Genomic DNA, 15,965 nt, shown 5'->3' on the forward strand with positions numbered 1-15,965 from the left:
TCTCCTCTGCCAGCCCTAGCCCTGTCTCCATGTCCATATACTCTTTATTATAGGCCCAAAGAAGGGACTGGTAGCTCACAAGAGTGTGTATGGTGGGTGGGCAGGGGAAGTTACCTTTTAAAAATTATTTCCTTATTTATAATAATCTAAAATTACCATTGTAAATGATGATATGAAAAAGAATAAAAGGAAAATGCAGGGAGTATTAATCCCACTTTTATTATTACAATGAAATACCAAGAGCAAACTATTTTATAAAGAAAAGAGGTCAGTTAGCTCACAGTTCTAGAGATACGGAAGTAAGGTACTAACATCCCTAGAGACAACTTTATGGAAGCCGGAATCACAAGACTGGGAAGGAGAAATCCATCTTAAAGCAGGAAGCCAGAGATTGCTGGGTTCCTTGCAAGGACACGTTCCCAAGTTAACCTGAGCCCTCCACTTGGCCTACCTCTCAGAGATCCCACCACATCTGTAGTGCCAGACTGAAGAAGCCAAGACAACACACTAGTGCCCAGGGAACAACTCCAGTCAGGTATTAACTGCAGCAGAGGGTGGCGGGAGCTGATGGTGATGGTGACTTTTTTCCACATTTGCCAATCAGTTAATGCCAGTGACCGAGGCCATTTTATTGTTTGGCAATTTTTCTTTGATTCTAAAAATTTGCTAAATTATTTTCTCTCTGTTTCTGACAAGAATATTAGGGGTTCACTTAATTCAGATTTATCTAATTTAATTAGCAGTTGCAAATTTTATAAAAAAAAACCTCATTCATACATAGTGAGAAATGATCTAGTGTATAAAAACAAACAGCATTGTATAAAAAACAAAGAGCTAAGTGGCAAGTAGTCAACATTTAAATGTTCTAATATCATAGAAAGGACCTTACAAATCAAAGAAAGAGTATGGGACTTTAGTAAGTGTATCTAGGGCTGGGGATTTGGTTCAGTGGTAGTAGACTATTTGCCAGCGTGCGTGAGGCCCTGAATTTGATCCTAGTACACAGAAAGAAATGCTAATAAAACCATCTCCCCTATACTTACCTGGTCAATTGATGCCATAGACAGATTCTTGGGATTTAGAGATTAAACGGCTAAGATTTATCAAGTAAAGTCACTCTCCGAAGTTTAAGTAAATAAGCATGAGTATGTGTCCCAGTAAAAATGTCAAATAGTGTTTTGCAGAGAATATTTGTTGTGCAAGCATCAGAACATGAGTTCAATCCCTAGTAGCCACATAAAAAAGTCAGACACTGTGATATCTGCTTGTACATCCTAGCACTGAAGAGACAGGAGGACAATTCCTGGGCTCACTGGCCAGTCAGTCTAGCCTAGTCAGTGAGCTCTAAGTTCAGTAAAAGACTTTATCTCAAAAAATGAGGAGGTGGAGAGTACAGGAATGATAGTCATGAGTCATATACTTGGTACAGAGAACACACTGTAAAACTAAGGTATTGAGATGTGGAAGCAGAAAGATCAGGAGCTTAAAGCAAGCCTCAGCTACCTAGCAAGTTTCAAGTCTGTCTAGGCTATATGAAACCCTGTCTCAAAAACAAAACAACAAAAACCAAGTACTCTTGGAAGGCTGACATTAAAAATTAAAGGGCATAAGGGCTAAGAGAGAATCAGGAGACCTCAGAGCCTTCAGTGCCTTCATTCCTGTCCCCTGCATTCTGTAGGCAGGCTCAGACATACTCCTGACACTAGGTGCTCCCACGTGCTGCGGAAGGCCCAAGGCCAGGCCACTGGAGAGGTAGGGAGGCCAGCTTACTAGCATAGCGCTGCATGAAGACCTTGAGCCAAGGTACTAAAGGACTTGGAAGGGCATTTTTGCAGTTTCCCAGGCCCTGACTCCTTACTGGTGAGCTGGGCACAGGAGGGAGGACAAACAGGGTACACAAGAACACATGGATATGTAACTCCACAATTGGAACCTGCAGACCTCAGCGAACCCCTCTTTATGAGTCCAGTTCCTCACCTTCATTGCTTCCTTCTCCAAGAAGCATCCTGCATAACTCCTCCCCAGAACCTTCTTCAAGGTGGAGTTAGCCAGACCACACTGACTCTGCTCTTACCCCTCGCTCACAGCCACGGAGTGGTTAAGATGAAGAAGACACTGTGGGTCTTCAGTTCTACTCGGTTGTGTTTCCATCAGGTAAATAAAGGATCAGCCAGTTCAGGGCTTGGCCTACTTTTTTATTTTTATTTTTTTTACCTCAACTCTCTTTTTATAAGACAATACTAACAGTATTATAATCTGTCACCTATAATTCCCTGTCCTCATTTATAGAAGAGGCCTTGGTACTTTCTCAGCAAGAAGACATGTTCTAATGGACTCCCATTTCTGTACCCAGAAGCACAGTTTTGATGGTTGATAATAGTTCTGAGCTAGCTGTTGTCTGATTCACAATGCTTCCATTATCCCTTCACAGAATTATCTGGATATGTTGTCCAGAGATGTTATTCTAATTCCCTATTCATGGAGAGCTTTCTTAATTCTACAAAAACACAATACAAGGTCATGTTTGATTTTTTGTATCCATCCGCTGGACCCCAGAAGATCAGCTCTGAAAATGTTCATGTGTCATTGGAGCTAGGTGTTTCTATAACTCAACAAAAGGGGTGATGAGTCGGGGAGGCAGAAGGCATCCCATCTCTTACCCCACAGCCAAATCCAAAGCCTCATGTCTAGAAGTGACTGGATTGTTAGCTTCTACGCTAATCTTTATCTTAAATATGGAGACTCTACTCACCAGTGTCCACTCTAAAAAGGAGGCTCAACACAGAGGAATAACTTTGTCCATGTTTCCAGACAAAGCCACAGTGAAGCAAGGCCTCGACTGGGAGAATGGCTCAGAGGTTAAGAGCACTGGCTGCTCTTCCAGAGGTCCTGAGTTCAATTCCTAACAGCCACATGGTGGCTCACAACCATCTGTGAGATCTGGTGCCCTCTTCTGGCCTGGCATACATGCAGACAGAATACTATATAATAAATAAATCTCTGACTAGTTGTGAAAGAGACTGGAGGAGCCAGAAACTCTTCCCAAGTCAAGTGACCCCAAACACCAGGTTCTCAAATTGCCTTGACAAGAGAACGAAAAGGTTAATTTTGGTCATCTACGTGGACTTAGTCAACCAACAGGAAACTATAGCCAAGGACTATAGTGATTGGTTTAACAGTCCAAGGGATCTCACTCCACAGACAGTAGGTTTAACTATGTAATATCTTATTTAGACAACTATTCATCACTAGTAATTTTCCCTTTTAAGAAAACGTGTATGGGTGTGTTGCTTGCATTATATCTGTGAACTATGTGTCTTCAGTGTCTGCAGAGGCCAGAAGAGGGCATCAGATCCTCTTGAACTGCAGTTATAAACAGTTGTGAACGCCATGTGGATTCTAGAACTCGAGCCTGGACCTTTGGAGACATCTTTCCATCCCCGTAATTTATAGTTTCCTTAATAAGAAAAATGCTGCCCAGATATAGGACATCACTGACCTTGGCTTAATTCAATCATTTCTTCTTTCTCGATCTCTCGATACCATCTGGGACCTCACATTGTGCTTCTCCTATTTTCGTGCAGTGGCTATAGGTATAGATTTCTTCTTACAAGCTTTGCATGGTGGTTAATTCCCCCACTCTCCTTCTGTAGTGCAGGGAGTGGAAGCCAAGACTTCAAGCCTGCTGCAAGCACTATCACTAAGCCTTTGGAGTTTTCTTTTTCCTCTTTTTTTTTTGTTTTTTGGTGTTTGTTTGTTTTTTGAGACAGGGTTTCTCTGTAGCTTTGGCACCTGTCCTGGAACTAGCTTTTGTAGACCAGTCTGGCCTTGAATTTACAGAGATTCACCTGCCTCTGCCTCCCGAGTGCTGGGATTAAAGGCGCATGCCACCACCACAGGGCTGGAATTTTTTAATTAAAAAGATTTTGGGTGGTGGCAGTAGAGTAGCTAAAGCACTTGCTGCCAAGCCTGATCACCTGGGTCCACCTTCCAGATCCCACATGGTGGGAGGAGCAAACTGACTCCTACCAGTCATCTTCTGACGTCCACATGCATCGCATGGCCTTTGGGCATGCACATACACACACCAAATACATATAATAAATTGGTTATTTTTGTTATTCCACCATGTGAATCCTGAGGCTAGAACTCAGGTTAGCAGGCTGGCAATAAACTCCTTTACCTATTGAGCCTTCTCACCAATCCACTTTCAGATTTGCTCTAAGTCTCCTGTGTCGCCCTGGCTGGTCTGAACTTTTGATCATGCTGGGATTCCAGATATACACAAATATGACTAGAAGAAGACAATTTTTTTTTGTTTTGTTTTTAGAGACACAGTTTCCCAGTAGCTTTGGAACCTGTCCTGGAACTCGCTTTGTAGGCCAGGCTGGTCTTGAACTCACAGAGATCCACCTGTCTCTACCTCCCGAGCCCTGGGATTAAAGGAGTGCACCACCACTACCCAGCAGAAGACAATTTTTAATGTACTATTTTATTATTTTTTGAATCCTTCATACATACAACTTATTTCTATCATATTCACCCTTTCCCCTTCCCTTAACTTCTAGATCCCCTCCAGTTACTTCCTTCCCAACCTCAGCTCCTTTTCTTTCTCTTTACTAGTCCACTGATTCCAGTTTGTGCTAGGTGTTGGTCTTCCACTAGAATGTCTACCTACAAGAGACCACATCCTCAAAGCAAACTGAGTGACTCTCCTTCCCCGAGAAGCCATCAGCTGTGCTTAGCTCCTCAGTTAGGGGTGTGGCATCACGCCCTCCTTCTGCCTCCGTGCGGGAATGACTGGCTTGATCTTGCACAGATCTTGGTCAGGCAATCACACTATTGTGAATTCAAAAGTTCACCTGTTGTGTTGAGAAGGCAGTGTTTTGTTCTCCGGGTCCTCTCTCCTATGATGGTCCTTGGGAGGAGAGAGTATAATGCAGATGTTCCATTTATGGCTGAGCCCTCCAAAGTCTCTTATTCTCTGCTCTTTGATGAGTTGTTCATCTCTGCACGGAGAAGCTTCTCTGATGAGGCCTGAGAACTGCTCTGGTCTATGGCACAGGCAAATAAACTGAGAAGGCATTTAGATACTGTTGTCAGTTTAGTAAAATAGTAGGAGTAGTTTCTTCCCCTGGGGCCTGTGACTCCCAGTCAGGGGTTCCTGGCCAGGCTTGCAGATCAGGACTGTTCTGTGAATCCCAGCACTTACTTGTCTTTCTGAACACGGTTTTTCTAAAACTGTCTTCTTTGAAACTTCTGTATGAATATTGGGGTCTCTCTATCTGTCTTTTGTGATTTTTAATTACTCTTATCTTGTGACCTCTGCTGTGCCTTGAATACTTTGCTGCTTACCTCCATCAAGTCTTTCTTCAGCTGTCTGAGTCTAAGATGTTAAAGGCATTTTGTTTTTATTTTTAATCCCAATTTTGATTGTAGTTTCGTAGCTGAGATGCTTATTATTTGATTCCATCATATCGCCTGTTCTCATTTACGCTCGTTTTTATTTTGTTTCATAACTCCATATTCTTATGTATATTTGTGAGTCTTGCATGTTTTTAATGTGTGTGTGTGTGTGTGTGTGTGTGTGTGTGTGTGTGTGTGTGTGTGTGCGCGCGCGTGCACAGGCATGTGTATGGAGGTCAGGACCACTTTTGGGATTCAGTTCCTTCTTCCTACCTTGTTTGAGGCTGGTTTCTCTTGTTTCAGTTGCTCTGCCACTCTGTGCTAGCTGGACCATGAGCTTGCCGTCGATTCTCCTGACTCTTCCTCCCATCTCACTGTGGGAGTGCTGGGATTACAGATGTGAACCACCATATTCACTTTTTGTGTGGGTTCCAGGGATCAAACTCAGGTGTCAGGCTTGGGCAAAAAAAATAAGACAAAACACTTTTACATGCTGATCATCTTCTCTGCCCTGTGTTAATTTCTAAATGGTTTACTTAAAAATCTTTTAAGGAAAAATTTAAAATCCTATAGGATATTGATTTTTGTAAAAGATCTTATAGACATATTTTGTCTGGAGTAGAATTAGTCCTGTTGACTGTCTAATGTGGTGTAGAGGGATGGCTTCCAGCTCATTGAGTAGGAGGCTCTTCCTACAGCTATGCATGCTCATGTTTCCTTCATCTTAGCTGCTCATATCATCCACCGTGTTCCTTTCTGGCCTCCAGTACAGACCTTATCAAAGTGACTTGGAGTTTGAGCCCTGCAGTTAAAATTAATGTGCTGCAGATCCAAACTTGAGCCTGTAGGTAACTTACCTTATTTCCATGTGTTAAGACTGCTTCTAGGTCCAAATAAATAGTTAGGAAAGGCTGTATCCCGGAGAGCAGGGAGATCTGTCCTTTTCTCACTTTCTTTTTACAAACACGGACCTCTCTTATCAAAGGGAGATCAGGACTAGATCTCTCACCCAAGAATGCTGAAACCCCATCTGCCAGATCAAGAGCCCTGCAGCCCTGTGACTCGAGCCACACATGTGGCTTTCTCACGTGTTCTCTGTGGGGTTTATTTATTTATTTTATTTTTTATTTTTGAGACTGGCAGTGCCTGTTACTGCTGGCTGTTTTGAGCAGAGCAGAACAATGCTTTGAAGCATGACCTTACTGTGCCAACATCACAGGTGGGGTTTTGTTTTGCCTATTTGCTTTTGCAATGCTGTGGACAGAAGTCAGTACCTTGAGGATGCTAGGTGGGTGCTTTCCTCAAGAGACTGAAGGAGATTTTGTTTTTAATAGAAACAACTTGGTCATAAACTAAAGTTTAGATGCTTCTTATTTCCTTCCTGTCCCTGCTTGCTTGAGGCCTGTTAGAAGGTAAATTGGAAGGAAAATGACTAGGTACATAATTTAAGCTACTATAAGCAACAAATGATCTGAACCAAGAGAGAGGAAGGATAGACTTAGTGGATTTGGTTGGTAGACCTGATTACTGCATGGGGGTGTGGCATTGTATGTTTATATTCCCCAATTAGAATGGAAGTAAAATTCACAGGAAGAAGTGTGAATTTAGGTAGGAAAGTGGCTCAGGAAGGAGACAGGAGTGCTAGCATGTTTTCTAAGTGGTGTTAAGGCTGACATGTCTTTCTATGGCTCTTATCACACATTCTTCTAGTAACAGACCTTAGTGCCCAAGACCTCTGAGTCTCTCCTTCCCTGGCATTTGGGGAACATTTCCCTGCCATGCTCATCCATCTCACACACTTCTTAAGTGTCCTTCTGGCCTTTGTGGATGTTGGAGTCTGACAGAGGAAAGGACATATGTCAAATGAGCAGCTCCAAACTGTGACAGAACACTAAATGACACCTGTAAGGTGCTCTTGGCATGGCTGGAAGGAGAGCCTGGCCAAGTCTGAGGCCCGGGTTTCACCCAGGAGAACCCTAGTGCATGTGTGCACTTGTCTCTTTTCCTTGCTTGCCCTCAGTTCTTAGAATGTTTTCTGACCTGTCTGAGAGAGGTTAAGTGACTGCAGGATGCATTGGTTTGGACTCTGGTCTCTTGCATGGCTGCCCTAGTGATCTTGTCTCCTGTCTTTTACCTTGTGTTTGAGAGGATTCCCCAAGGTGACCTTCTGCTTGATCCTCCTTCTGCCACGTTAATTCTGCCCTCATTCTAGGTCTTTTTTTAAAAAAAATCTTTGTGTGTTTACTTATTAATATTTTTGTCACATTTTGTACTTTTATTCTCAAAAATATTTATTTACTTTAGTGTGTGTTTTGGCTACATGCATGTATGTATGTGTACCATGTGCAAGCCTGGTGCTCACAGAGACCAATGTGGGAGGGCTGGATTCCTGGAACAAGAGTTAATCATAGTTTTGGATGCTGGGAACTGAACCCGGGTCCTCTACAAGAACACCCAGCATTTCTAACCACTGAACAATCTCCTAAGTCCTGTGCTGTGCTCTCCAGCTGGCGAGGAGACTGCAATATGCATTGCTACCCTGTCATAACAACACATGTGACTGTTTCAAACTGGATCAATCGGTCATTCTCATGGATCCTATTGGTTCAGAGGAAGAAGAGGGAGCCCTCTGAATGCATAGCATGGAGTGAATCTTACTTCAGAAAACCCATGTTTTCTACCCTGCCCATACCTTTCATAGTTCAGACATGAAGGTGTTGCTGCCTGCATTTGTCCTTCCTGTACTGTTCTGGTTTTATGTTGTGCCCTTCTTTACGTCGTCTTGGGAACATATTGCTTAGAAGCGAATGGATGCTGCCCTGCTATTGTTGTTTGTTTGTCTCTGCCTTGAAACAGACTCCTTCCTGCTTTTCTCTCTTTTCCCTGCAGTGCTGTAGAGTGGCCAGGCAGAGGAATGGGAGCCGGGGGAAGTAAGCAGCGTTAAGTGAAATGCCCACTCCTGGGTGATTTCTTCCTTATTTTGGCCAAAATTCAGTGACCTGGCCTACCTGAAGCTACTTCTGTTCCCTGGGGGAGTGTGATGCTCTGAGGAGGAGGCCTGCACCAGTGCAACTAGCTTGTCTGCTTGTTCTGCCTGTGTGTCACTTGGAGCCAGTTAGCTGCCCCCACATCCCACCAATCCCCACAGACTCCAAGTAGAATGTTCCAAATCTAGCCCATAATTTCTAGTTTCTAATTGGGGGTATTGCAGGAGGCTATTTTAAGCCAAGCAACTTTCTGAGGCAGCTAAGTTGTAAATTGGCTCCCAGCATCTTCCAGCAATCTGCTTCATTTACACCATAGCAAGGAGAACATTTGAAACTTTTTGATGATGTTTCTTTCTTGATTCATTCACTCAGTAAATATTTATTGAATATATTCTATGTGCCATCAGTGTATGCAATGAAACTTCTCTCACGGGGTTTATATTCTAGGTGACAAAACAAACAAGCAACACACCGGTGATAGTAGGTAGTGACAGATGCCACAGAAGAAGCAAAGCAGGATGAGGAATGGACTGGTGGGGTGGGGCTTCTTCAGAGGACAGCAGCAGGAGAGCCGCTCTGAGGAGAGACCAAACGAGTCAGGGGTCCAGCCATGCAGAGTTCCTGGAAGAACCAACAGCTGCCTCGAGTTTGGTGTTGTTGGCAAGAGGCGTGGGGCTGCAGGGTGAGGTATTGGTGGAGGAGAAGGAGAGGGGCGAGCTCCTGAAGATGCCAACGGGAAGAAGACATGGGATTTCCACATCTTCAAGTCTGTGCCCTGTTCCCAGGGAAAGATAGTGCCTGACATCACCCCTAGGATTAAAGTTCCAGCCACTTTTGCCTTTCATATGACACTGAGTGGGTCCAACACATAGTGGGCCTCTTCAGTTAGGGCCTGAGTATACACCATAAATTAAGGGTGTTTAGAACAGAGTTTGAAGTATTACAAAAGAAATTTGAAAGGAAGTAATGGCAAAGAGATGAGAGTAGAGAAACTAACCTTTGTGTACATGCTTCTTGCTCATCTGTGTAGATGCTTGTGGAGGCCAGGGCTGATGCCAGGAGGCCTTCCTCACTTGCTTCTCCACCTTACTTTTCTTGAGATAGCACCTCTTATTAAACCTGGTGCTTAGCTAGTTTGGTTAGATTGACTGACAAGTGAGTCTCTGGCCCTCCTTTTCTAGGTCCCCAGCACTATGGTCGCAGGCACACCTGACACTCCTAGGCTCTTGGGAGCTCATGCTTCCAGAACGAGCATTTTACCCACTGAGCCATCCCCTGACCTCATGCTCAAACCTTCCTTATGTGCCTGTACTAGTGATTTATTGCAGAGTATGGGTGGCTTTCCAAAGAAAAATCCAATAATGCATTTAAAATGAAAAGCATAATGCCAGATAAGATGCAACTTCATCATGTATTGATGATTTGTTTGCTTAGCTGACACAGAGAGGAATGTGTTCATCAACAGTCCTCTGCTTGTCTTCCCCTTTGCTACATTTCAGCTTTGCCTTAATTTTATTTAGGATAAAATTAATTACAGTTTTAATCCATTTTAAAGCAAATTCTTGGCTGTTTTTCAGGTCGCTATATCCGGGAGAAGTCTAAACAAGTCATAACTCTGCTGATGGATGAGCAGCTGCTTTTTAAAGAGAGGGAAGTGGCAAGCTGGACAAGACAGCGGACCTCATACTGCATGATGTTTCCCACCAGGTTACCTGCCCCGGGGAACTCGCCTGCAGCATGCGCTTCTGTCTTCATCCCAGAAAACCTTCCCTCCGAGAAGAAACATTCGCTCCTGACGATTGCGAGTCTACATAATAAAAGTATGTACATAAGCAGTGGCCTAGAACATGACAGGTGTCCACTGAGAACAGCTCGAAACATAAGACACTAGGCTCATGCCAAATTATCAACACCATGTCAGCAGGACTAACCCACTATTAGACTCCATGCTGCAGGGACCAAAAATGAAGGGGGATATTCAGTAGACAATTCTGAATTCACATAAACCGGTTTTCAGCTAAAACTGTTAGCCTAGCGGCTATGTTATTTGGCATCTTTACTCAGTTTAATATTTTTTTTTCTAACTGGAGTATGAGGAGGTTTACTTTCTGAGAGTAGGGGCCTGGGTACATGGGCATGTTTATTTAAATGTTTGGAGATTCTAACATAATTAAATACTCTCCTAGCATGATTCTTTGTAAGGCTTTCCTTTGCCTAAAACTTTAACTCTGGATTACTGATTTTTAAAACAAGGGTTGGGGGAGATAGAAGGTTATCAGGGAAGTAGAACGATGTTTCCTATTAATCTTGTTAAATCATCAAAGAATGATATCTTCTGTAGCTTCTCCAGCACCCACTGATGAGCTGTGCATGAAGATGGGCAGTTAGGAGAAGAAAACCACAGATGCAATCTGACTTAGTTGCTTCTTGAAAGCAACTAAACTCAGGGCTGAAAGTGCATCCGAGGATTTTCAGAGCTTGCCCCCCATCACAGCATGTGTCTATGGCCATGGACTGAAGGCTTGTACCCACCCCCATGGGAATTTCCCAGTGTGCTGACAGCTGGAGGTGTTGCCTCTGAGAGATGATTCAGTCACAGAAGTAGGACCCCTCCCCCCCAAGATAGGATTTGAGTCCAGAGATCCTAGGAGCTCTCTTTTACCTTCCTGCTACTATGGGAAGAGGTTGCTTTTTAGGACCTGACCTTGCAGACACCCTGATTATGGAATTGCCATATTCCAGAGCTGTTTGAAAATGATTTCTATTGTTTCTGAGTCACCCGTTCTGTGGTGGTGTCAGTAGCCTGAACCCCACCAAGACATCTGTTTAACAAAACCCCAGAAGAGCTACAGGAATTCAGCATGACCAGTTAATTTCAGTTGTCAATGAAGCACAGAAAGTTTAAAGTATCAGCAACAATATTAACACAACCTGGTCCTAAATCATCCTTCCCTGTCTTTGTCCAGTGTCTTAAATGTTCTCTCAGTTTGTACCTGTGCTGAAGGCAGGCATTAGAAGGGCTCTTTGTAACATAACAGCAAACCCAAGTGCTTCCACAGGCAGTGGAGCATCTTTTTAAGGGACCCTTTTGTTTAGGAAGAAGTCCTCCATAGCTGACACTAAGAGCACAATACTCAGCTGTGACTGATGTTCAGAGTTTCTTCACCCCTTTTACTGTTTTCTATCACCTTTCTTGCGTGTGTGTGTGTGTGTGTGTGTGTGTGTGTGGTGTATGTAGGTGTGTGCATGTTGGGGTACATGTGAATGTGGAGGCTCGAGGTGAACACTGATATCTTCCTTAATCAAATCCCACCTTATATTTTTGAAACAGGGTAGCTCACTGAGCCTGGAACTTGTCGATTCAGAGAGGGTGGCTGGCCAGGGAGCCCCAGAGTCACCTTGTTCCCCCACCCCCACAATATTGGGATTACAAATTGTGCTGTGGCAGCTGGCTTTTCCCATGACTTCTGGGGCTCCTCACGCTCAGTAGCCAGGTACTGACTGCTGAGTCCAGCTTCAGGGCTGTTTTTATTTGGCCCTCTGTCCAGCTCTGTGAAGCAGAGGTGGATTCTTGTAAGTAATATGTATACATAGGTCTCATGCTTGCATGGCAGGCCCTTTACCGTGGAGCCATCTCCCAGGCTCTTTCGGCCACTTCCTGACTTCTTTCTTCTTGAGCTTTTTTACTTGAAATTTGAATGGCCAGAAGAAATTTGGAGGAACAACGATGTGGGACTCACAATTCCCTTCACCATGGAACTTGTAACAGAGGCCAGCCCAGGGGCACACCTGCACAGAATAGCATAGACCATATTAGACGGCAATTCTTCCTTCACCCAAAGGGAAGGCAGTCAGGGACAGAATGACAGGGATGACTTTATTTGGGGACAGATATGGGGTGGGGCAACGTTTTGGAGGAGGGGAATTTAAATAGAGACCTAACTGCAGTGCTGAACCACGTGGCCTGGGGAAGGAGCAGAAAGGTCACATGTTCGTGCCCTGAGCCAGGCACGCTTGGGTGACAGCAAGCTGGCCTCAAAGGAAAAAAATCCTGGAGCTTTGTTAGAATGTACTCAGTAGACACATATCTAGAATGGCCTGCCATCTTCCAGGGTCTGCACTGCACATGGTAGGCAACTCCTTTGCTCTGCTGTAGTGGGAGCGACATTGAGAGACATACTGTGCTCTCAAGTCAGCTTCACAACAAAGGGCTCCAGAAGTGAGGCTGTGCTGAGTACTGCTTGAAGTGTGTGTTTAGATGCTGACGCTGCTGGAGCCCTGGTAATAGAAACTCGGTTAGATTATTTTTGTTTCTGTACTAGATACATAGATGTATGCATTTATGTTCAGAAAGGAGCACTGGGTCGAGTGAGTTTGGTGTCATCTCCATAGTCACATTTCCACGAAGGTGTTGGATCTCCAGCTGCGCTTTAAAGGAAGAAGTAAAGCAGACATTTGGGGATAAGAATAAGAAAAGGAAAATTAATTGGGCAGGGGCCTCCCAGTGGGACAAAGGAAGTAGCAAATGGAAGCCCGGGGGTGGAGAGAAGCATCTAAAGTGGGTGGTCACAAGTCTTGAGCAATAGATGGAGCCACAGAAATCCTAGTGCCTTAAACGTAGGGGTCGGTTCTTTCCTTCTGTAGTAATGCAGAGTAGGTGTTTGGGGACTTATGTGGTTTCCTGGGATGCCAGGAGCTTCAGGTTCTGTCTCTTTGCTATACCAAACTCATGCATAGCTACCTGAGTGGCAGCCACCACAGCTGTATTCTAACTAGAAGGAGGAGAGAGGTGTTGAAGATATGAATGCTCCATCCTGCTAAGTCACACTTAACATCTTGGCTTACTTATTGCTTATCCCTTCACCACATGGACACTCCTGGTTGCAAGGAAGATTGGATAGCTGTATGTCAACTGTACTTATTTAGAAAGAAGTCAGAAGGAGGGGAGAGTAAGTAGAGGAGACAGTAGAATAATCTCAACCACCATGGGGAAGCGTACAAGCAGAAGGTGGATTGAATGTGTAAGACCTGCTTGTGTACTAAATGGAATAGAAATGGACTTTGAATATGCAGAGAAATGTGGGCAGATGCTTGAAAGCTTCCTGAGCAATTAGCAAAAGGCATAATAAATGGTATTTGAAAATTTCAATTTGCTAGAACTTGCACCTAGGAAGCAGTTCAGTACTTGAACAGGAGGGATGTTTAGCTTAGTCACAGAACTTCGCTCTCTTATTACAGAAAACAGCTGTTTTGGGGAGATAATTCTTACTGCTTTGTGTGGAAATGAAGGAGGCGTGGGTTGTAGGGAGACTGTGAGGAGCAATTGTTTCTGTCTGGGCACAGGACTTGCTCTGGGCAGGAGAGATGAGGGGACAGTCATGTTTGAAGACAGCACCACATAAAGAGGCAACAGGCTAAGTGGATGTCCTACTGGAAAAGAAAGGAAGAACTGAAAATGACTTCCACATCGGGTTAGAGGAAAGAGAGGTAGGCAATGACATTATGCAGGTAAATTTCCATCCACGGGAGTTTAAAGATGTCTCTGCCTTATTTAGTTACAGCGAGATGTGAAATTGAGAGCATCACTAGAAAGCCTGGAGCTGAAGCAGCTGCTTTGACTGCTTCGAGGTAAATTTGCCAGGGAAAGGAGCGCTCTGAAGAAGCCTTCGCACATCACTACTTCCTGGTTCTCATTCCTACTCTTGGATGTTTCCCTAAGTTTTAATTCTCGTCAATTGCTTGGCTGGTTTTTGTTTGGGAGGTTTTGATTTTGAAGGCTAATTACTGTGTGATGGCGAGCAGCAGGCTGCAGAGAGTAGCAACCCAGCCTGGCTCTCTCCAGAAGCATTGCTTACCCACGCTGACACCTTGGCTCTCTCAGGGAGGTGTGGTCTTTGTAGTAGTTTCCTCTGTGCCCAAGGAGGATTCCTCTGGGCAGCGGGGAAAGTAATAGCTTTGTATGCCTTGAGAGCCTTGCTGTGCAAACAATGCATGATGGCTGTGGAATCAGTTGCACTGCTGTCACCATCCTGCCAGAAGCATGGGTGCTACTGTCTGCACTGGCAACCTTGATGGAGAGTCAGGCTTGCTCGCCTCTGCGCACATAACAACAGATGAGGGTGCTCATAACACACACTGGGTGCAGCTTAGGTTGGTGAGGCCTACCGTTGAACTTTGCCATTTTAAAAGTAAGCATAAAACCCTATAGTCTATACCCCTGCCCTTCCCAAACCAACAGATTTTATTAAGAGTACTGACTTCAAGTATGCCTTTCTTTGGTTTTTGTTTTGGAAAAGTTACTTTGTTCCTGTAAAATGATACAGGCTCATTGTAAAGATCTGGTCTCTTCTAAGTGACAATCATAAATTATATAATGAACATAATTTTAAGCATACATACACACAGAGGTGTGTCTTTTCCTTTGTGGAGGAGAGGAGCAAGGTGTCACTGTGCAGCTCAGGCTTACTTTGAACTCTGCCCTCCTGTCTCAGCTCCCCAAGTTCTGAAATTACAGGTGTGCACCAACCCAATATATGATATACTAACTTATGATGAAACTTTTTCAATGTCTGCTTCTAGTGATAACCCTAGGGCTCTTCTGTTGCATGATCACCAGTGCGTATAGAGGATGCGTGAGAGGTCACTGTCTCCAAGGGCTACTCCTTCCAGACGTTAATATAAAGTAGGAAGAGAATGTGTGAGCTGAAGTCGGCAGGACTGGCATTTGGTACCAGCGGTGCTTTAGGGATTGACTCACTTACAGGCATCACTGGTGAAAACAGTGAGTTCTCTGTGCCTCGAGCAAGGGAAGGGGAGTTTTGAATGCCTTCTCAGGGAGGAGAGCAGTGCTGAATGCAGACCCTTAATAGGAGCTGACGTGGGTCTTGCAGTTCTCTGCAGAGAGAAACCACCTCAAGTCACCAGTGGGTCCCTGGGATTTTCACCAGGTGAAGTCAAGCAGCAAGCTCATAGGCCAACATCACCACGGCCGGAGGACATAGGTGAGGGACACAACATCCCCTAAGAATGGTCATATACAGAAGGCTGTGCAGACATGTGTTTAAACATGTATATAAGTAAAGCATGGAATCAACACAACCAGTTTGTTGTGTACTAAATGGATTAAGTACTAAATGGATGAATTTTTAAAAAGAAGTTAGAAAAATTTATAGAGAAAACTACTTTAGCAAGTTAGAATATATGCCCCAAAATAATTATTTCAGAAGCAAGTTTCCACAAGGAAAAAAATGTAATAAGAAAATATTAAAATTTTTACAAATATGAGAAGCATACATTAAATCAAGTAGAAATTTTAAAAGTAAACTGATGAGATTAATCCCAGATTTATTAACCAAGATAGGCATGAGCAGGTGGAACTCCTATGAGAAGGCAGAGACTTATCAGATGAGGACAAAGAGATCCAGATGCATGATGCAAGTCTAAGTTCATGTTGAGGGTGAAAATGGGGGATAGGAAAAGATGTCATAACCTAACTAAAACAATAATGATAATGAAAAGCAGGAGCCATCGATAATGGCTCAATGAGAAAAAGTACCTGCTACTAAATCTGGT

At 43.9% G+C, this 15,965-nt stretch overlaps 1 protein-coding gene across 1 annotated transcript in view; it reads left to right on the forward strand.

The window, feature by feature from the left end:
• The window catches only part of Enthd1 (ENTH domain containing 1), a 105,113-nt gene that overhangs the window by 13,000 nt on the left and 76,148 nt on the right, over nucleotides 1-15,965 (forward strand). The window contains exon 2 of the mRNA XM_005354174.1: nucleotides 9,971-10,213. Coding sequence (XP_005354231.1) covers nucleotides 9,971-10,213 — 243 coding nt within the window. The remainder of the gene's footprint in view (nucleotides 1-9,970; nucleotides 10,214-15,965) is intronic.

Source organism: Microtus ochrogaster, chromosome 15 (assembly GCF_000317375.1).
Source record: "Microtus ochrogaster isolate Prairie Vole_2 chromosome 15, MicOch1.0, whole genome shotgun sequence".
NCBI lineage: Eukaryota > Metazoa > Chordata > Mammalia > Rodentia > Cricetidae > Microtus > Microtus ochrogaster.